This window comes from Triturus cristatus, chromosome 1_2, assembly GCF_964204655.1.
Source record: "Triturus cristatus chromosome 1_2, aTriCri1.1, whole genome shotgun sequence".
Lineage (NCBI taxonomy): Eukaryota > Metazoa > Chordata > Amphibia > Caudata > Salamandridae > Triturus > Triturus cristatus.
Window position 1 is genome coordinate 978,002,861 of NC_140580.1, and position 15,078 is coordinate 978,017,938.

A 15,078-nucleotide genomic window follows, 5' to 3' on the forward strand; every position below is an offset into this window, starting at 1 on the left:
ATGAGTGACTGATAGAAGGACAAAAGACAGAGAGAAGAAAAAGAAAAATAATTAATTGAAGGAATAAAAAAAGATAGATGGAAAGAAGAGGTGAAGGTGATAAAAAGAAAGGAGCAAAAAAACGAGAAGAGAAGAATAGGAAGACGGGAAGTTCAATCAGTAATAGCTAATGTAATTAGTACATAATTTGTGTCTATCAAACCTTAGCCATATTTATTAAGTTGTGCGTCTTTGCTTTCTCCTACTTTGTGATCTAAATCCTTACTTTGGTCTCTTATGCCTAATTTGCATGAACATGCTTCTTCCTATCAGACTGAAGACATCATTGGCAAATTCTTGGATTTAAAAAGACTTTATTTAAAGAATAGCATAAACACAGCACATAAGTGAAGTACAGCAAAAAGAAAGAAGTTGGGGTGATGGAATGAGAGTCTTTTATATTTTCCAGGGGGAAAAGGGGAGGGAGGGACTGGGAGAATATGAGAAGAAAACCTCATATATTATAAATATACAAAATTAATCCTCAATGTAAAAAACAGCATAAAAGTGTGAAAATTGCATAATAAGCAAATTAATTGTAACCATAGATGATACAAATGTATAAATAGTAGCAACAACAGAGAGTAAAATCGTGGGGGTTGGAAATGTTCTCATAGTGTACAACAGTAGATGAAATACAATTATTAATATTATTAAGAAACAACGTCAAAGGTAACCATAAGCAGTAACCTTTTTGAGAAATAGAGCATTGAGACATATAAGCAGTATCTAATCTATGATGTAAACAGACATTTTCCCATCAAGCCTTATAGGATAATTTAGAGGAACATTTCCAATTAAAAGCAAATAGTTGAAAAGCAGTTGCTAAAACAATCTCTAGAAATTTACTTTTAGGAAATGAAGGTAAAAGTTGGCAAGCCAAAGTGCCTAAACAAGATGAAGAATATTAAAAGAATGGTGTAAGTGAAATACTTGTGTAATCTGTGACCAAACTTTGTGCCAAAAGGAGAGTGTTTAAGGACACCAAATTAACATATGTATAAAATCACCTCTGTAAGAGTTACAAGACAAGCAACGAGGAGTGCCAGATGTGGAGAATTTTGAACAGTATAAAGGGGTGAAATAGAGTCCTTGATAAACAAAAACAAGGTTTGCGCAACACTGACTGTATGAGACGTTTTGTAGATACAAAACCATACCTAATTCCAAAACATGACATGCTATGTGACCCCCCAAATCTGTCTCCCAAAGGAGTTCTACTTTGGACTTCGTTCGGGTGGGGGTAGAAGGTGAAAGGAATTTATTTAAAAAATGGATGTCTTAGGATATGAAGTGAGAAGAGTAGTGAAAACAGAAGTATAAGAGATGGAGCTAGGAGTATCCTGCAAAGAAAAAAGGGCATCCAAAATGAATGAAGAAAGAGTGAGGACACTGAAATACATTTCTAAAATGTGGAAAAGAAATAGAAGCGTCATTTTCAATTAATTGTGCTATTCACATAATACCTTTATTTTTCCAAGATCTCCAGAAGTGGCCTATTGTGAATTTTAACAAATTTGTTATTCCATTTGGACATGTTAAAAAAACCAGAGCGCGATAGACTAGTAGAAATGCAAATCAATTTAATTAAGGAATGAGTGTGATAAAAAAAGGGAAGGTTTAAAAAACGATTTAGAAAAGAAAGAGAAAACCTCCTTTGGGCAAAAAGGATGAAGGAGAGTTTTCTCAATGTCAAGCAATAACGGTGAGCAAGGTGAATGAGAATAAGAAAGCTAAAAAGTGGCCTGACGTAAACCAAATGGCGTATGATATCGATGAGAATCTGGAAAACTGATGCCCACTTCAAATTTAAACTTTTTAAGAAAAGACAGTGAAGAGTATATTTTCTGAAAAGTATTTTTAAGAATATGAACCTGCAGCATAGAAATTGTATAAAGCAAAAGTGGAGAATCATAATTTTAATGGATTCTAAATAACCCCACCAAGACAGCTATAAGGGTTCCAAGAGGAAAGTAAGGTTTCCATTTTAGTGAAAATCTCTTTGAAATTAAAAGTAACAGAGTCTTGAACTGAAGTTGTAAACCAAATACCAAGGTGTTTAATCTAGGAAAAGGATGACCACTGAAATCCAGTATCCAAGGGGGCAAGGGATTTGAGCTCGTGCAACATACTGTGAATCCCTGATATACTTTCACTATGAGGCTTAGAAGGCTGAGTTCTGACCCTTCTTTGTATGCGACAGATTAGATGGTTAAACGGTACAATTGTTCAAAAGAATTTGTTTTACACTGACCTTTTTGCATACACACAAAGTCTTGACTGACGATGCCAGTGTCGTTCTCCTTGTCTGCTGGCCATTGGTAGACGTACAGGGCAGTGTGCATTGAGCCAGCATCAAAAACCACTCCATACTGAAAAACAATACAGAAGAGAGAGCATCATTGGGAAGCTACATTTCAGCAGCAGCAAATCACTTTGAGATCAAAAAGCATTAAACTGGCACACACTTATAGATAAAATGGCCGAAATGGGCGTCTAAGGATGATGCTGTTTGATACAGCTTGCTAGACCTTCAGAGATGTGTGGTATTATCTTCATCATTTGTATTTATTAGACACACCCCCATACAGACAATTAAAGTGGCACAACCATACTTTAGAAAGTCATGAAATAAATAGAGAATGCTTGCCTATCTTCAAGCAGGGGTGTGTATTTGAAATTGTTAAAATGTTTTATCTTACACAGTCAATCATAACTAGAAGTTGTGCATGCTGCCAGAGGTTTCTGCAGTCCCCAAATTAAGACACTGTATAACATCAAATGACTTGATCAAAAAGGGTATATCAAGAGAGGGACGAAGAGCTCAATATTTAAGGAGGTTCTACACCCATGCTCCTCCTAGAAAATTGTTTGCTAAACACTTTAGGGGGGGGGGGGCAGTAGTTTTCTCATCAGTTGGAAAGTCCACAGATCGGTGGATACACAAAGCCAACCACCTGGATCTCGTGGGGTCCAAATGGTCAGATCTTAATGCCCTCACACACCTGGTAGGGTGTCATGCTTCATCATAGGGCGCTCCTCTTCAAGCCGGTGCTGCAAAGCTTGACGGGCCTGGGGGCTCTTTATCAGAGATCTTTTGACCTGTAAACGCCGTTGGATGAGGGCATGAGAGGGAATTGTGCAGAAGATAGGGGTATATCTAAAACAGACTAAGGTAACCAAATGAATGATTAGGGGGTAAAGGTACCTTGGCTAAATAAAAACAAAGGTGCTATCCTTCAGTAGCAATATACCTTGATAGCTACAAATTACAGTGATATGGTGAGGTCAACATGTTTCATGCTTTTGTTGCCAAAAGGGTCAGTGGCATTTCACAAGAACCAAGAAGGATTAATCCTACCCTATATTAAGCTATGGTACACCCTCTAAATAAAGGGTGGCCACTTATGAAGTACAATACCGCACTTGGGGTGATGCAGGGAGCAGATTACCCCCAAAGGTGTAAAAGGAATGGCTCCTTAGGTAAGGAAGGGGGTCCCGGCAAGTGGTGAGCATGGGACATTATCCCTAGACTTACCCTCCTCCGTCTACCAAAAATGGGCCATCTCAGTACCTTGAAACCATCTCATTTGATTTACAACCAATGTTAATATTAATGTTAATAATGATTTATAGAGCGCACGTACACCGGGTGGTTTCATGGCGCTATGAAGGCTCAGAGATTATCAGCAGACAACTTTAGTTATAGGCTTGTGCAAATAGCCACGTTTTAAGGGACTTCCTAAATTGCAATAGGTCAGTGCAGGAGCGGATCTCCAGCGGGAAGGAGTTCCACAGTCTAGGGGCGAGTGTGGCAAATCTGCGGCCGCCCAGTCGTACTCGTTTGAATACGGGGATGGTAAGAAGTGAGAGATGAGCAGAGTGAAGGTTCCGAGAGGGAGTGTGCCTGAATATCAAGGTGTTAATAAATTTGGGGTTGTTGCCATGCAGGGATTTGAATATCGGGCAGCCCACCTTAAAAGCACAGCGTTGAGGGATTGGGAGCCAATGCAGTTTCCTCAGCAAAGGGGTAGCTGGTTGCCATCTAGGTTGATGAAGGATCCTTCTGGCTGCCTGATTTTGGGCCATCTGTAGCCGTTTGAGCAAGTAGATTGGCATGCCCAAATACACAGAATTAGCGTAGTCCAGAAGGGGCAGGACAGTGGCTACTACCACTTGGATCAGAGCTTCCTGTGTAAGAAACCGATGTATCTTTTTGATCTTCCTCAGTTGAAAGAAACATTTAGAGATGACCGTGCCAACCTGAGTTTTCAGTGACAGGTCATTATTGAGGGTGACTCCTAATGTTTTGGCCGATGGAGAGGGGGAGGGAGAAGGGCCTATCTCTGATGGCCAGCAAGGAGGACCCCAGAATGTATGGCTGTCCCCTGTAAGAACAAGTTCCATCTTACCAGGGTTTAACTTAAGATGGTTGTGGTCCATCCATTGTTGCATATGTAGCATGGTGGCCTGAATTTCGGTGATGGAACTGTGTGAGTTATCGACTGGGAACACTGATTGCAGGTCATCTGCATAATTAAAGACCGTCACATTCCTGTCTTTAAGGGACTGGATCAAGGGGAGAATGTAAAGATTAAACAGATGGGGAGAGAGAGCGGATCCTTGTGGGACACCACAGTTGGTTTTGGGTGGTGGGGCCAGAAAATGGTCTTGGCGGACGGCCTGGAAACGGTCCTCCAGGAAGGAGGAGAGCCAACGAGCCACCGTACCTGAGATGCCAGCTTGTTTGACACGGTCGACCAAGATAGTGTGGTCGACCGTGTCGAAGGCGGTGGAAAGATCCAGTACTTGGGGGGAACGTTTATCCGTGTTGTCACGGAGAGTATCCAGGACAGCCAAAATTACAGTTTCAGTAGAGTGGGCTGGCCGGAAACCTGCCTGATAGGTGTTGAAAAAATGCTGATTGGGAGCCCCTATATATGTTTGTATTTTTTGGAAAACATGAGGCTGGCAAGCAACTAAAGCTATATTTAGGCCAGACCTAAAAAAACACCTGCAGAATAATAAACAAATAGATATTCATCTCAGTATTGAATGTTTGAGTTGTCAAATATTTACTCCCTTGAAGCAGCAGCAGTGTGCTTGTGTGTTTATAATCAAGACAATACCTGCTGCTATAGATTTCTTCTTTGATATATATATATACACACACACACACACACACACACACACATGAAAAAGTGTTGATCTGTAAGAGTAAGTTAAAAAGTCCTGTAAGTATGTAAGTACTGCTAACGATCTTCTGTTGCAAGAGCTAGGCTGATCATGCTGATATCAGCAGAGTTTCTTATGTGATATTAATGTTTTCACAAGGGTTCTGCTTGTATTCAGTGACTAAAAGTATAAATAAAATCCCCACATTAAGAGCCCCCAACCATGTGACCTTTATGCGCTTTTGCCCGTATTAAAGTCTTCTGACTGTGATTCCGCTGGGCTTTTAGTGTGAAATAGGAACACCAGTGCCCACCCAGTTCTGCAATACACAGTGCAGTGTCAAACAAGAACAGGAACAAGAAGGTGTGAACTGCTGAGATCTGTACTTTCGTTTTTTACGGCTGGCTCCACTGTGTGCCTCAGTCGACCGCAGGGCCTGACTGTCTACATGATTAGGTCATTTGCTAGTCAGTCACTTAGTGGAATGTAGACTCAGTTCTTAGGCCTTCTGTGTGACATTTCAACATCCCCGGCCCGCGCAGGTAAGAGGGTGGGTCCGCGTCGGGAGGGAGGGGGGATTCGACAGACGACCAAGAGGGAAAATGTAATTATTAATTTCCCCTCGTCGTCGTCTGTCGAAATCCTGCCCAACCCGGGCCCGGCGCTCTAACCTGCACGGGTAGCAGCTGCATTTCAATGCCTTTCCTATGGCACCTTCTGTGACACTTCATCAGAGGTTGAACAAAGCAGTAATGTTCAGATTGTCGGATACATTGCAGAAATGATCTTGTCATGTGTTATTACATGTTCTAGAAATGACTGAAAAAATGTGACAGTGCTCCCGAAGTACTCCTGCAGGCTCAGTAATTTGCGTGCCTGCTTTTATAGGTTTATTCCTTTTGCATTTTTTAATTTCTCAATGTTGCTGGTCGCTGCCAGGGCAGCAGCATTAAGTTATGACAAAACAGGAGAAATGCTGTCCTGCGTACATGCCAAAAGTAATCCCGTCCAGTGTGACAATTTCAGCCAATCGTTGTTTTTTTTATTGCATTCTGGGATTTGCAGTTGACCAAAAAGCCAGAGCATGCTAAACATGTGTCACAGAGGATGGCCTACCCTAAACTCGATGCATGTTCAAGATCTTTCCTTTAAGCAGGAATTAAGGTAAGGGCAGTGGTTCTTCATTGTAATGGGGGCTGTTCTTAAGAGCCACAGTAGACTTGAGATGCATTGCATTTTATGAGCACAAACATTCTGATAGCGGTTGTGTTCTCCTAGCAAACATGCCGCATGGCTCTGTTTGTTTTGAATAAATGAACTAACAGCCTCCAAGTCCCTCGCCTCTCCCCCTATGAACCGCCTACCATTGGGCACTGAGGGAGTTCCTACCAGTCTCGCTCCCTCCAGGTGTTTCCAGGGTCAACAGCAGTGGTTGACAAATGGAGGTAGGCGCTATGCGGGGACCTCAGCTTTCTGTGCTGCACAGCAGCTGCTGTGTCACTGGTAACTCACAGATGCTCTGCAAGTCACTCAGGTCCATTACTTTTGGTTCTAACTCTCCCTCTTCACATACATTACTTTTGAGGTGACTCCACTTCTCGGACAGAAAACAAAACAGGACACTTCTGAAGGTAAGCCCCTACCACCCTCCTCGGTGCCACAAAGGAACTAGCTTACCCAGAATCTACCTGTTCTATCTAAGCAACGTCAAAAGCTAGGAGGGTGGGCGAGCAGGATTGTATTGACCGTGATGAGAAGGAGCAGGAGTAGGAGAAAAGAAGACTACCAGTAAGTCATAGGAGCATTACCTCTACGCCCTTCGTTCCAGTCATTACTTTCGAAGTATACCAAAGAATATACCTTTGAAAATTTAATAAAATTCACTTCAGACATAAGCATGCGCACCCATTGACATTAAATGCACACTCAGAACGCGATAGTCAAAGTCAAAGCCACAAATGAAATTAGGACAACATCAACTCAATAATCTATTTTATCCCAGTACTGCTTTAAGCACTCAGACACCAAAGTTTGTGCAGATATCAATGACATTAGGTCTATAATATTTCACAAACATGCTATTCGAGGACCAAGGTGCTGCCCTACAGATCACTTGTATGGAAACCCCCTTCAACCCAGCCCCCGAAGCAACCACGCCTCTTTAATATCCACCCTGAAAGGGCTCATGTTCAGAGGTTGATTGATCAGCTTGTATGATTGCAGATTTTAACCATCCTCCCTCTTCCCGCTTGCCCAAAAGTAGCAAACACATGATTGTATTTTCTGAAACTTTGTGAACTGTCAAGATAAATAGAGAGAGCTCTTTTAATGTCCAGTCTGTGTAAGAAGCACTCTTCCTCTGAGGAGGGCAAAGAAAACAAACATTTGCAATGCAATAGGTCACGCATTTACGCAAGTTTAAGCTATTGGCATTGTAAATGAAAATACCTTTTTTAAAAATATAAATAAAAGGCATTGTCATTTACAGCGATAGCAGAACGCGCTAGCCCAGGCAGTGACTGTATTGTTTTACTTGCTTTTAAACCTGTTGGTTTTACTTGCACTACTTTTAAAATTGTACTTATATTGCTGTGTATTTTAAAAAACAAACTCACGCTTATCACGCACTTGCAACTCGGCTTCCCAAGGCTCTCCTGACCGGTCCTGCACCTCTTCCCCGCCTCACCCCACGAGTCTAGGGGCCTTAGCTGCTGCTCAGCAGGGCTGATTGAAGGGGAGGGGCCAGGGGTCACGAGGAGCACAAAAGCGGCACGCTGGAGCGGACGCGCGCAGCGGGCGCGACGCTGGCACGCCAAAGGCACGCCTAAGGCAAGCCCGTCTGCGCCAGAAAGGGCCCAGTGGCCAGAATCCCTGCTCTTGTCTATAAATACTCGGTCAATGAGCTTCAAGCACTGGGCGCTGTCTCCCATCCACTAAAACCAGATATTGCGCTTACCCTCCAGAACGAAGGACTGCTTAGATCAAAGGAGAAGGAGACACGATGCACCTCTCCTCCGCACAATATGGACCATGCCCATGCCCATTCGAAGCCTAGTATTTCCATGAAACTTTCCACTCTTAATACAAGATCACTACATAAACATGCCCCCGAAATCTTTACCCTCCTGCAAGAGGACGGCCCTGATATCCTCGCCCTGACCAAAACATGGCTTGACGAGGACTCGGGACCCACGTTAATCGCATCCCTGCCCGATGGCTATGATGCCTGTTGGCATAACAGGACAGCAGGGAAGCGAGGCGGCGGGGTGGCTCTACTTTTCAAAAACCATATGATCATTGAGAAGCTGTCTGGCGAAAACTTGGAGGCAGCAGACATTTTAGTCACAAAAGTCTGCAACAGTTCCTCAAACATAGTAATTATAGCAGTTTACCGCCCGCCTAGCTGCCCTCCCTCTTTTGTTGATCTATTTACTGAATGCATTACTAATCTCCGGTCACGTTTCCAACAGCTCCTGATAGTAGGAGATTTTAACTACCATTGGGACCAGATACCCAGAGGGGCACAGGCCCAACAATTCGAGGTCATGCTCACCTCTCTCGGGTTTAATCAGTTAGTGTCAGGCCCCACCCACGTGAAAGGACACACCCTTGACCTGGCATGGACCACTCTTCCCTCCATGAATTTAATAGACATCTCTCCCTGTGGGTGGTCTGACCATTACTTTATCAACCTCCTACTCCCCTCTATCAAACAAAACCCCAGTCTGCCCCCCACCTGGAAGCTAGTTAGAAGCTGGAATAAAATCTTGGGCCCCAGCCTAGAGAGCTCTCTTCGAAGTAACCCCATCAAGAGGCCACTTACACTGGATTTGGAAGAATGGACGGATTCCATTGGCAGTCAGCTCACTGCTACCTTGAACTTACTAGCCCCAACAAGAAGAATAAAAACAGGGAATAAGGGGAAAGGCTCCCCCTGGTTCTCAGAAGAACTCCGAGCCCTGAAATGTACACTCCGCGACTATGAAAGACGATGGCGCAAAGCTTATGGACCACAAGCCCGTGTACAATATAGGGAAAAACTCGCCGCCTACAAAAAGACCTTGCTTAGCAGCAAGGCCAAACACTACGAGAACAGGATTAGGTTGGCTACCAACAAACAAAAAGAAATTTTTACTATTCTCAATGAATTGAGCCAAAAACAGGTGCCAGTTGCGCCGTCTAGTAAGGAATCATGTAACAAATTTGTATCCTTTTTCTCTGAAAAAGTCCAAGATATCCTGATGGATATTAAAAATTCTCCTTTTAAGCTCCCCCTTAACACAGAGGTGGAGACACAAGAAAAGCGGGCTGAGCTGCTCTCCTTTTTTCAGCCCCTTGACCTGGAGACACTGCGAGGCATCACAACAAAAACTAAATCTGGCTCACCATCAGACCCTTGCCCACCAAGGATTTTTAAACTTGCTCTCCCAGCGATTGAGGAAGAAATCCTTGCCCTGATGAACCTCTCACTGGTATCAGGAAAAGTCCCCTCTCAGTTCAAAGAAGCTAGAGTCATTCCCCTCCTCAAAAAGACTGGGTCTGACGTCTCCAACATGAAAAATTTTAGACCCATATCTCAGCTGCCCTTCCTAGCTAAAATACTGAAGCAATACGTTCTCCAATCCCTATCCAAATTTATGGAGACCCACAGCTTGCTGGAGGATAGGCAGGCCGGCTTCAGGGCTCATCACAGTACAGAACTGGTGATGCTGTCCGTACTAGATGAAATCAGAACCAGAGCAGATAACAAAAAACCCTGTGTCCTTGTCCTTCTTGACCTGTCGGCAGCATTCGACACGGTCAATCACTCACAACTCCTGGACAGAATAAGAGACATCGGCATTGGAGGGTCGATCCTCCGCTGGATTGAGTCATTTTTATCAGATCGCACCCACAAAATTCAGATGGGGGATCTGACATCAGAGAGGGGGTCTATCCCCTGTGGTGTTCCGCAGGGATCGGCACTATCCCCCCTCCTGTTTAACATCTACCTAGGACCCCTGATCAAGAAACTCGCCTCAATGAACTGCCAAGTCTTCAACTATGCGGACGACACACAAATTATTGTCCAAATAGACAACAGCCCCCAAGCCCACGACAGGGTAAAAGACATCCTGATATTTGTGGTCAGGTGGATGACTACTAACTCACTCAAGATCAACCCAGATAAAACAGAGGTGCTAGCCATCACCAATAACAGCAACCCCTGGAACCCCCAGTTCTGGCCTGACGAGCTGGGTGTGATTCCCGCACCAGCCGCTATGGTAAAAAGCCTGGGAATCAAAATCGACGCTAACCTCTCTCTGTCTAACCAAATCACCTCCGTCTTCGGGACCTGCATGAACCTACTCAGGCGACTGAGGAGACTCTCCCCCATCCTCTCCTTCTCATCAATGAGAACTGTTGTGTCTGCCCTGATCCTGGCCCGGCTCGACTACGGTAACTCACTTTATATTGGACTGCCATCTTCACTACTGCACAGACTCCAGATGATTATGAAAGATGCAGCCAGGTTGATCTTTAATCTACCCAGACACACTCGGGCTTCCCCCCTACTCCGGCAACTACACTGGCTACCCATCAAGCAGAGGGCCAAATTTAAAGGCCTCTGTATTACAGATAAGGCTTTGTTTGGGCAAGCCCCCAAATATATCAAGGAACGCCTGACAACTTACACCCCCAGTCGTACTCTCAGGTCCTCCACAGAGGGTCTATTAAAATGCCCACGCTTCCATTACTCCACGAAAGGAGGTCGAGCCTTTTCCGATCTCATGCCTCAAATCTGGAACAGACTGCCAGGCGAGTTGCGCTCTGAAAGTGGTCTCCTGCCCTTCAGGAGGAAACTAAAGACCCTCCTATTCATGGAAGCCTGGGCTTAATGCCCTGCTCACGATACTCCCACACCCTGGCACTTCCGTAGTTCTGCTCTCAGCGCTTAGAGACCTGCTGGTATTAAACGCTTTACAAACTACAATTAACATAACATAACAATTAACAATAGCTTAAACTCGTGTAAATGCGAGATCTATTGCATTGCTAATGCTTGTTTTAAAAAGCCTCAATATTTGAAAATTACATCCTCCCACTTTCAAACAGGAACTTAGTTTCCATATATTTAGCCCCCCCCCTCAAAGAACTTTTTTGCTCGCACAAGGCAAAATGCCAAATCGGTGGTGGAATGTAACAAACACGTAAAACATATGTAACATACATGCATCTTCTGTTCATGTGAGTTAGGGCCTACATCATCTTCACTGGGTTTTGGCTAGATGTGCGCTATAGAAATACTACATACATACATACAAACATACATACATGCACACATACAGACGTACATACAAACATACCTACAGACATACATAAAGACATACCTACATACGTACAAACATACATACCCACATAGACAGACATACCTACATACATACATGACAGACATACCTATATACATAAATACATACATATACAGACATACATACAGAAATACCTACATACATACATACACACACATACCTACATACATACTGATAGACATACCTACATATATACATACATACAGACATACATACAGACATACATACAGACATACCTACATACATACATAAATACAGACAGACAGACATACCTGCATACACACGCAAAAACCAGTAGATAGGGTTGTCCAGTAGAGGTAGAGCTGGTTTTGGTAGCTGGGTGGTCAGGGTTCCTATTGTAAACAGGGGCCTGAAGATTGAAGGCTTGAATTTTGTAACTCAGTCAGCCTTTCATTCTTTTAGGGCATCAAAATGAGCACTGCTGAGGGCTGCGAGTGGCGCAGTAATCCCGATGTTAATGATCATGAGAGATACTGTCTGCATTGAGATTGCCACTCATAGGGAGATTTCACAACTTGAAGTTGAGAGGTTTATCTGCGCAAAGAATCGAAAACGTCTGTGTGAAAAAACAGCTGAGAAACATAAGTGAATCGGGCAGGCTAGTTTCGTAATATTCTGAATTCCCACAACAAAGTAATAATTATACCGAGGGTTTTGGTCCTTCCAGGCGCTAGAATGTACATTAAACTCTTGTATCACCAGTAAGCTGTCCCGAGCTGGAAAACGCCTTTTAACATTGTTATTAAACTGCAAGAGTCTGCTAACAAGAGGTAGTAATGACTAGTAAAGCAAAGCCGGCATGATACGGACATCCGTGCCTTACTGCCCAGCGAAGACACGGACAATGTCCTCTTCTTTTCTGTGCTGGCAGCTGCCCCCCCCCCCCACCTTCTTTCTATTATTCCCTCTCTTTCTGTCTTGCTCCTCACTTACTGAAAACCGTGACTTGAAGAAACGGTTCACAACCTCTCTTTCCTTTAGTTGCTTCCCTGTGAAATGGATCCAAAAAAGAACAAGCTGTCTCCGTGGAGCCGATGGGGGACGGAAAGTGAAAGCATGCGATGCGCTTGTGAGCGCGCGGTGGGAGCCAGAGATGAGACGCCATGCGGGCGCGCCGGTGGGAGCGTGTGAAGCAGAGGAGACACCATGCGCGTGCACATCGGATGTCCGTGCGCGCACATGGTTTGTCTCCCTTCGCTAGGAAAAGCCACAACAATAGAGTCTCGCCTAGCGAAGCAGCTGCTCTGCGTTCGCTAGGCAAAACCTAAAAAGGAAAGGAGAATCACCTCTTGTGCCATATCAAAACATAACTTTAGGAATAAAGGAAGGATCTGGTCTCAAGATTACTATTTCATCAAAGATTCTAAAGAAAGGTGGGGAACAAAGTACAGCTGTTAATTCCCCAACTCTACATGCAGAGGTAATAGCCGCCAAATAAGAAACCTTAAAGAAAAGGTATTTCAGATCTACTTTCTCTAAAGGGTCAAAGGAGGTGCCTGCAAAGATGACAAAACTGCACGTAGATCTCATAAACAAGAAGATGAGCGTAAGACAGGTTTTGTAATAGAAAAGCTTTAACATATTCTATTCACTAATAAACCAATCTCTTTCTGATCTACTTTTGTTGTCTTCATACCTGAAGGACAGACAAACTGACAAGGGGATTGGTCCTCACCCGGAACAGAGACGAGTCTGTGCCTGCACTCCTCTTGAATTACACTCACGCTGAAGATCCTCTAGACCGGCTGACCTGCCCATTTACAGGCTGCAGGCACTACTTTTGGGATCACCACCCTGGAGGTTCCTTACTCAATTCACAGAGGTTTTCCTTGATATTTAAGATCCGTGGAGACGTTGACCCACCGACTCACGGTTACTCAGTCATTCATTCATTGGATCGCCGTAAGCTGGAGCTCCCCCACATTATTTTTGGATCTCATCATCACTTTCTTTAACCAGACCAGCCGGGTTGGAATTATCACCGGCGGAGCGATTCCTCTACGACATCAACGTATCCTTTACAGCCCTGAAGAAGTCACGAGATACTTCCTATTGTGACAAAACACGTGTTGACTGGTTGTCCTTTGTCCTTTTGCTATTGAGATTAAAACTATAAACACTTAGTATTCGAGTGGACTTTAATAACAACTCTACAAATGCTCAAAACATCAACAAACATTGTTTTTATTGAACAAACACATGCCCAGGATTTATACCCGAAGGACAGAAAAACTGACAAAGGGATTCTGGGTATGCTAGTCTCTTTGTCCTGGAGATGGAGCCACCACAAAACTAATGGCTGGGATGAGGTACGTAGAGGTAAAGGGGCCTTTTTTCAAGGCTTACAGCACTCAAATTTATCTCAGTGCTTTGTCACTGTGCTATAGGTCTGACACTCCAACAATATATTGACCAGTTAGGTGAGAAGCACCATAAAAAGTTGTCTCTGTGTAAACACATATTCAATTATTGACAGTGTCCAAGTGTTTATGGTGTGCATAAAGGACAAAGCTTTACATTTAATCTTAACAATAGACCATGTACGTTCTCTCTACTATTTTCTCATTCCTCCTTTTATATGTTGATGCTGTTATTGTATAGCTTTTAAGAACAACAGTAGCAGACTGATACAGATTCCAGTGTTAACATGGCCACAATGGGCCGTATTATGGAAAGTGCCCCGCGGTGCAACGGGCATGTGCACCCACTTTGCGCACCCCCGGGGCACTTTGGTAATACAGAAGGGGTTGGAGATGGTTGTGCGGTCCTTTCTGTAATACAGATAGCGCCAGTGCTATCATCAGGGGGTGTTCCCTTATTTGCATGGGGGCGTGCCCTTTGCCTCTGCACCCGTGCCTATTATAGACTCAGGCGCAGAGGCAAAGAAGCTGTCAGGAGGTGCACTGTCAGTGCTCCCCCTGATGGCAGCCCTCTGGAGGGAGACAAAGGGGTCCTATGGACCCCCAGACATCCTCTTGCAGGCAGGTGCATTCATAGGATCTCTAATCTAATCGCTAATCCCTCTTAAAAGTGAAGGTGGATTTCCGCCTGCACAGTGAAATGCGGAGTGGCTACTTCAAAACCACTCCATTTTTCACTTGAATGTGCCTCCCGCAGGGCAGCCCAAGTTTGCGGCTGCCTTGGGGGCAGTGCATTCAATGAAATAGGGCGCACTTTCTCTGTTTGCACCTGGCGCACCTGTATTAAGGTGCGCTGTGGCGCAAACAGGGAAAGTGTGCCCCATCTATAATAGGCCCCCAGATTAGTGCATCCCTCAAAGCGGGTGGGACAAATTAATCAATTCCATGGACACAGACAAGCAAACATTACATTTCTCTCACTGTGTGTATAGCTGAATTTAATGACGAATCCCAACCTCTGAGATGATGCTGATATTCTACAGCCAATTCTTCACTTCGCAAATTCCCTTTTTTCTTTCCATTCTTTATGGGTTTTTACTTTTTTTTATTGACCCAATGTGAATTTAAACGAG

At 43.9% G+C, this 15,078-nt stretch overlaps 1 protein-coding gene across 1 annotated transcript in view; it reads right to left on the reverse strand.

Moving 5' to 3' along the window:
* LOC146868498 (ectonucleoside triphosphate diphosphohydrolase 8-like) overlaps positions 1 to 15,078 on the reverse strand; it is a 140,016-nt gene that overhangs the window by 79,937 nt on the left and 45,001 nt on the right. Inside the window, exon 3 of the mRNA XM_085610661.1 lies at positions 2,294 to 2,411. Coding sequence (XP_085466787.1) covers positions 2,294 to 2,411 — 118 coding nt within the window. The remainder of the gene's footprint in view (positions 1 to 2,293; positions 2,412 to 15,078) is intronic.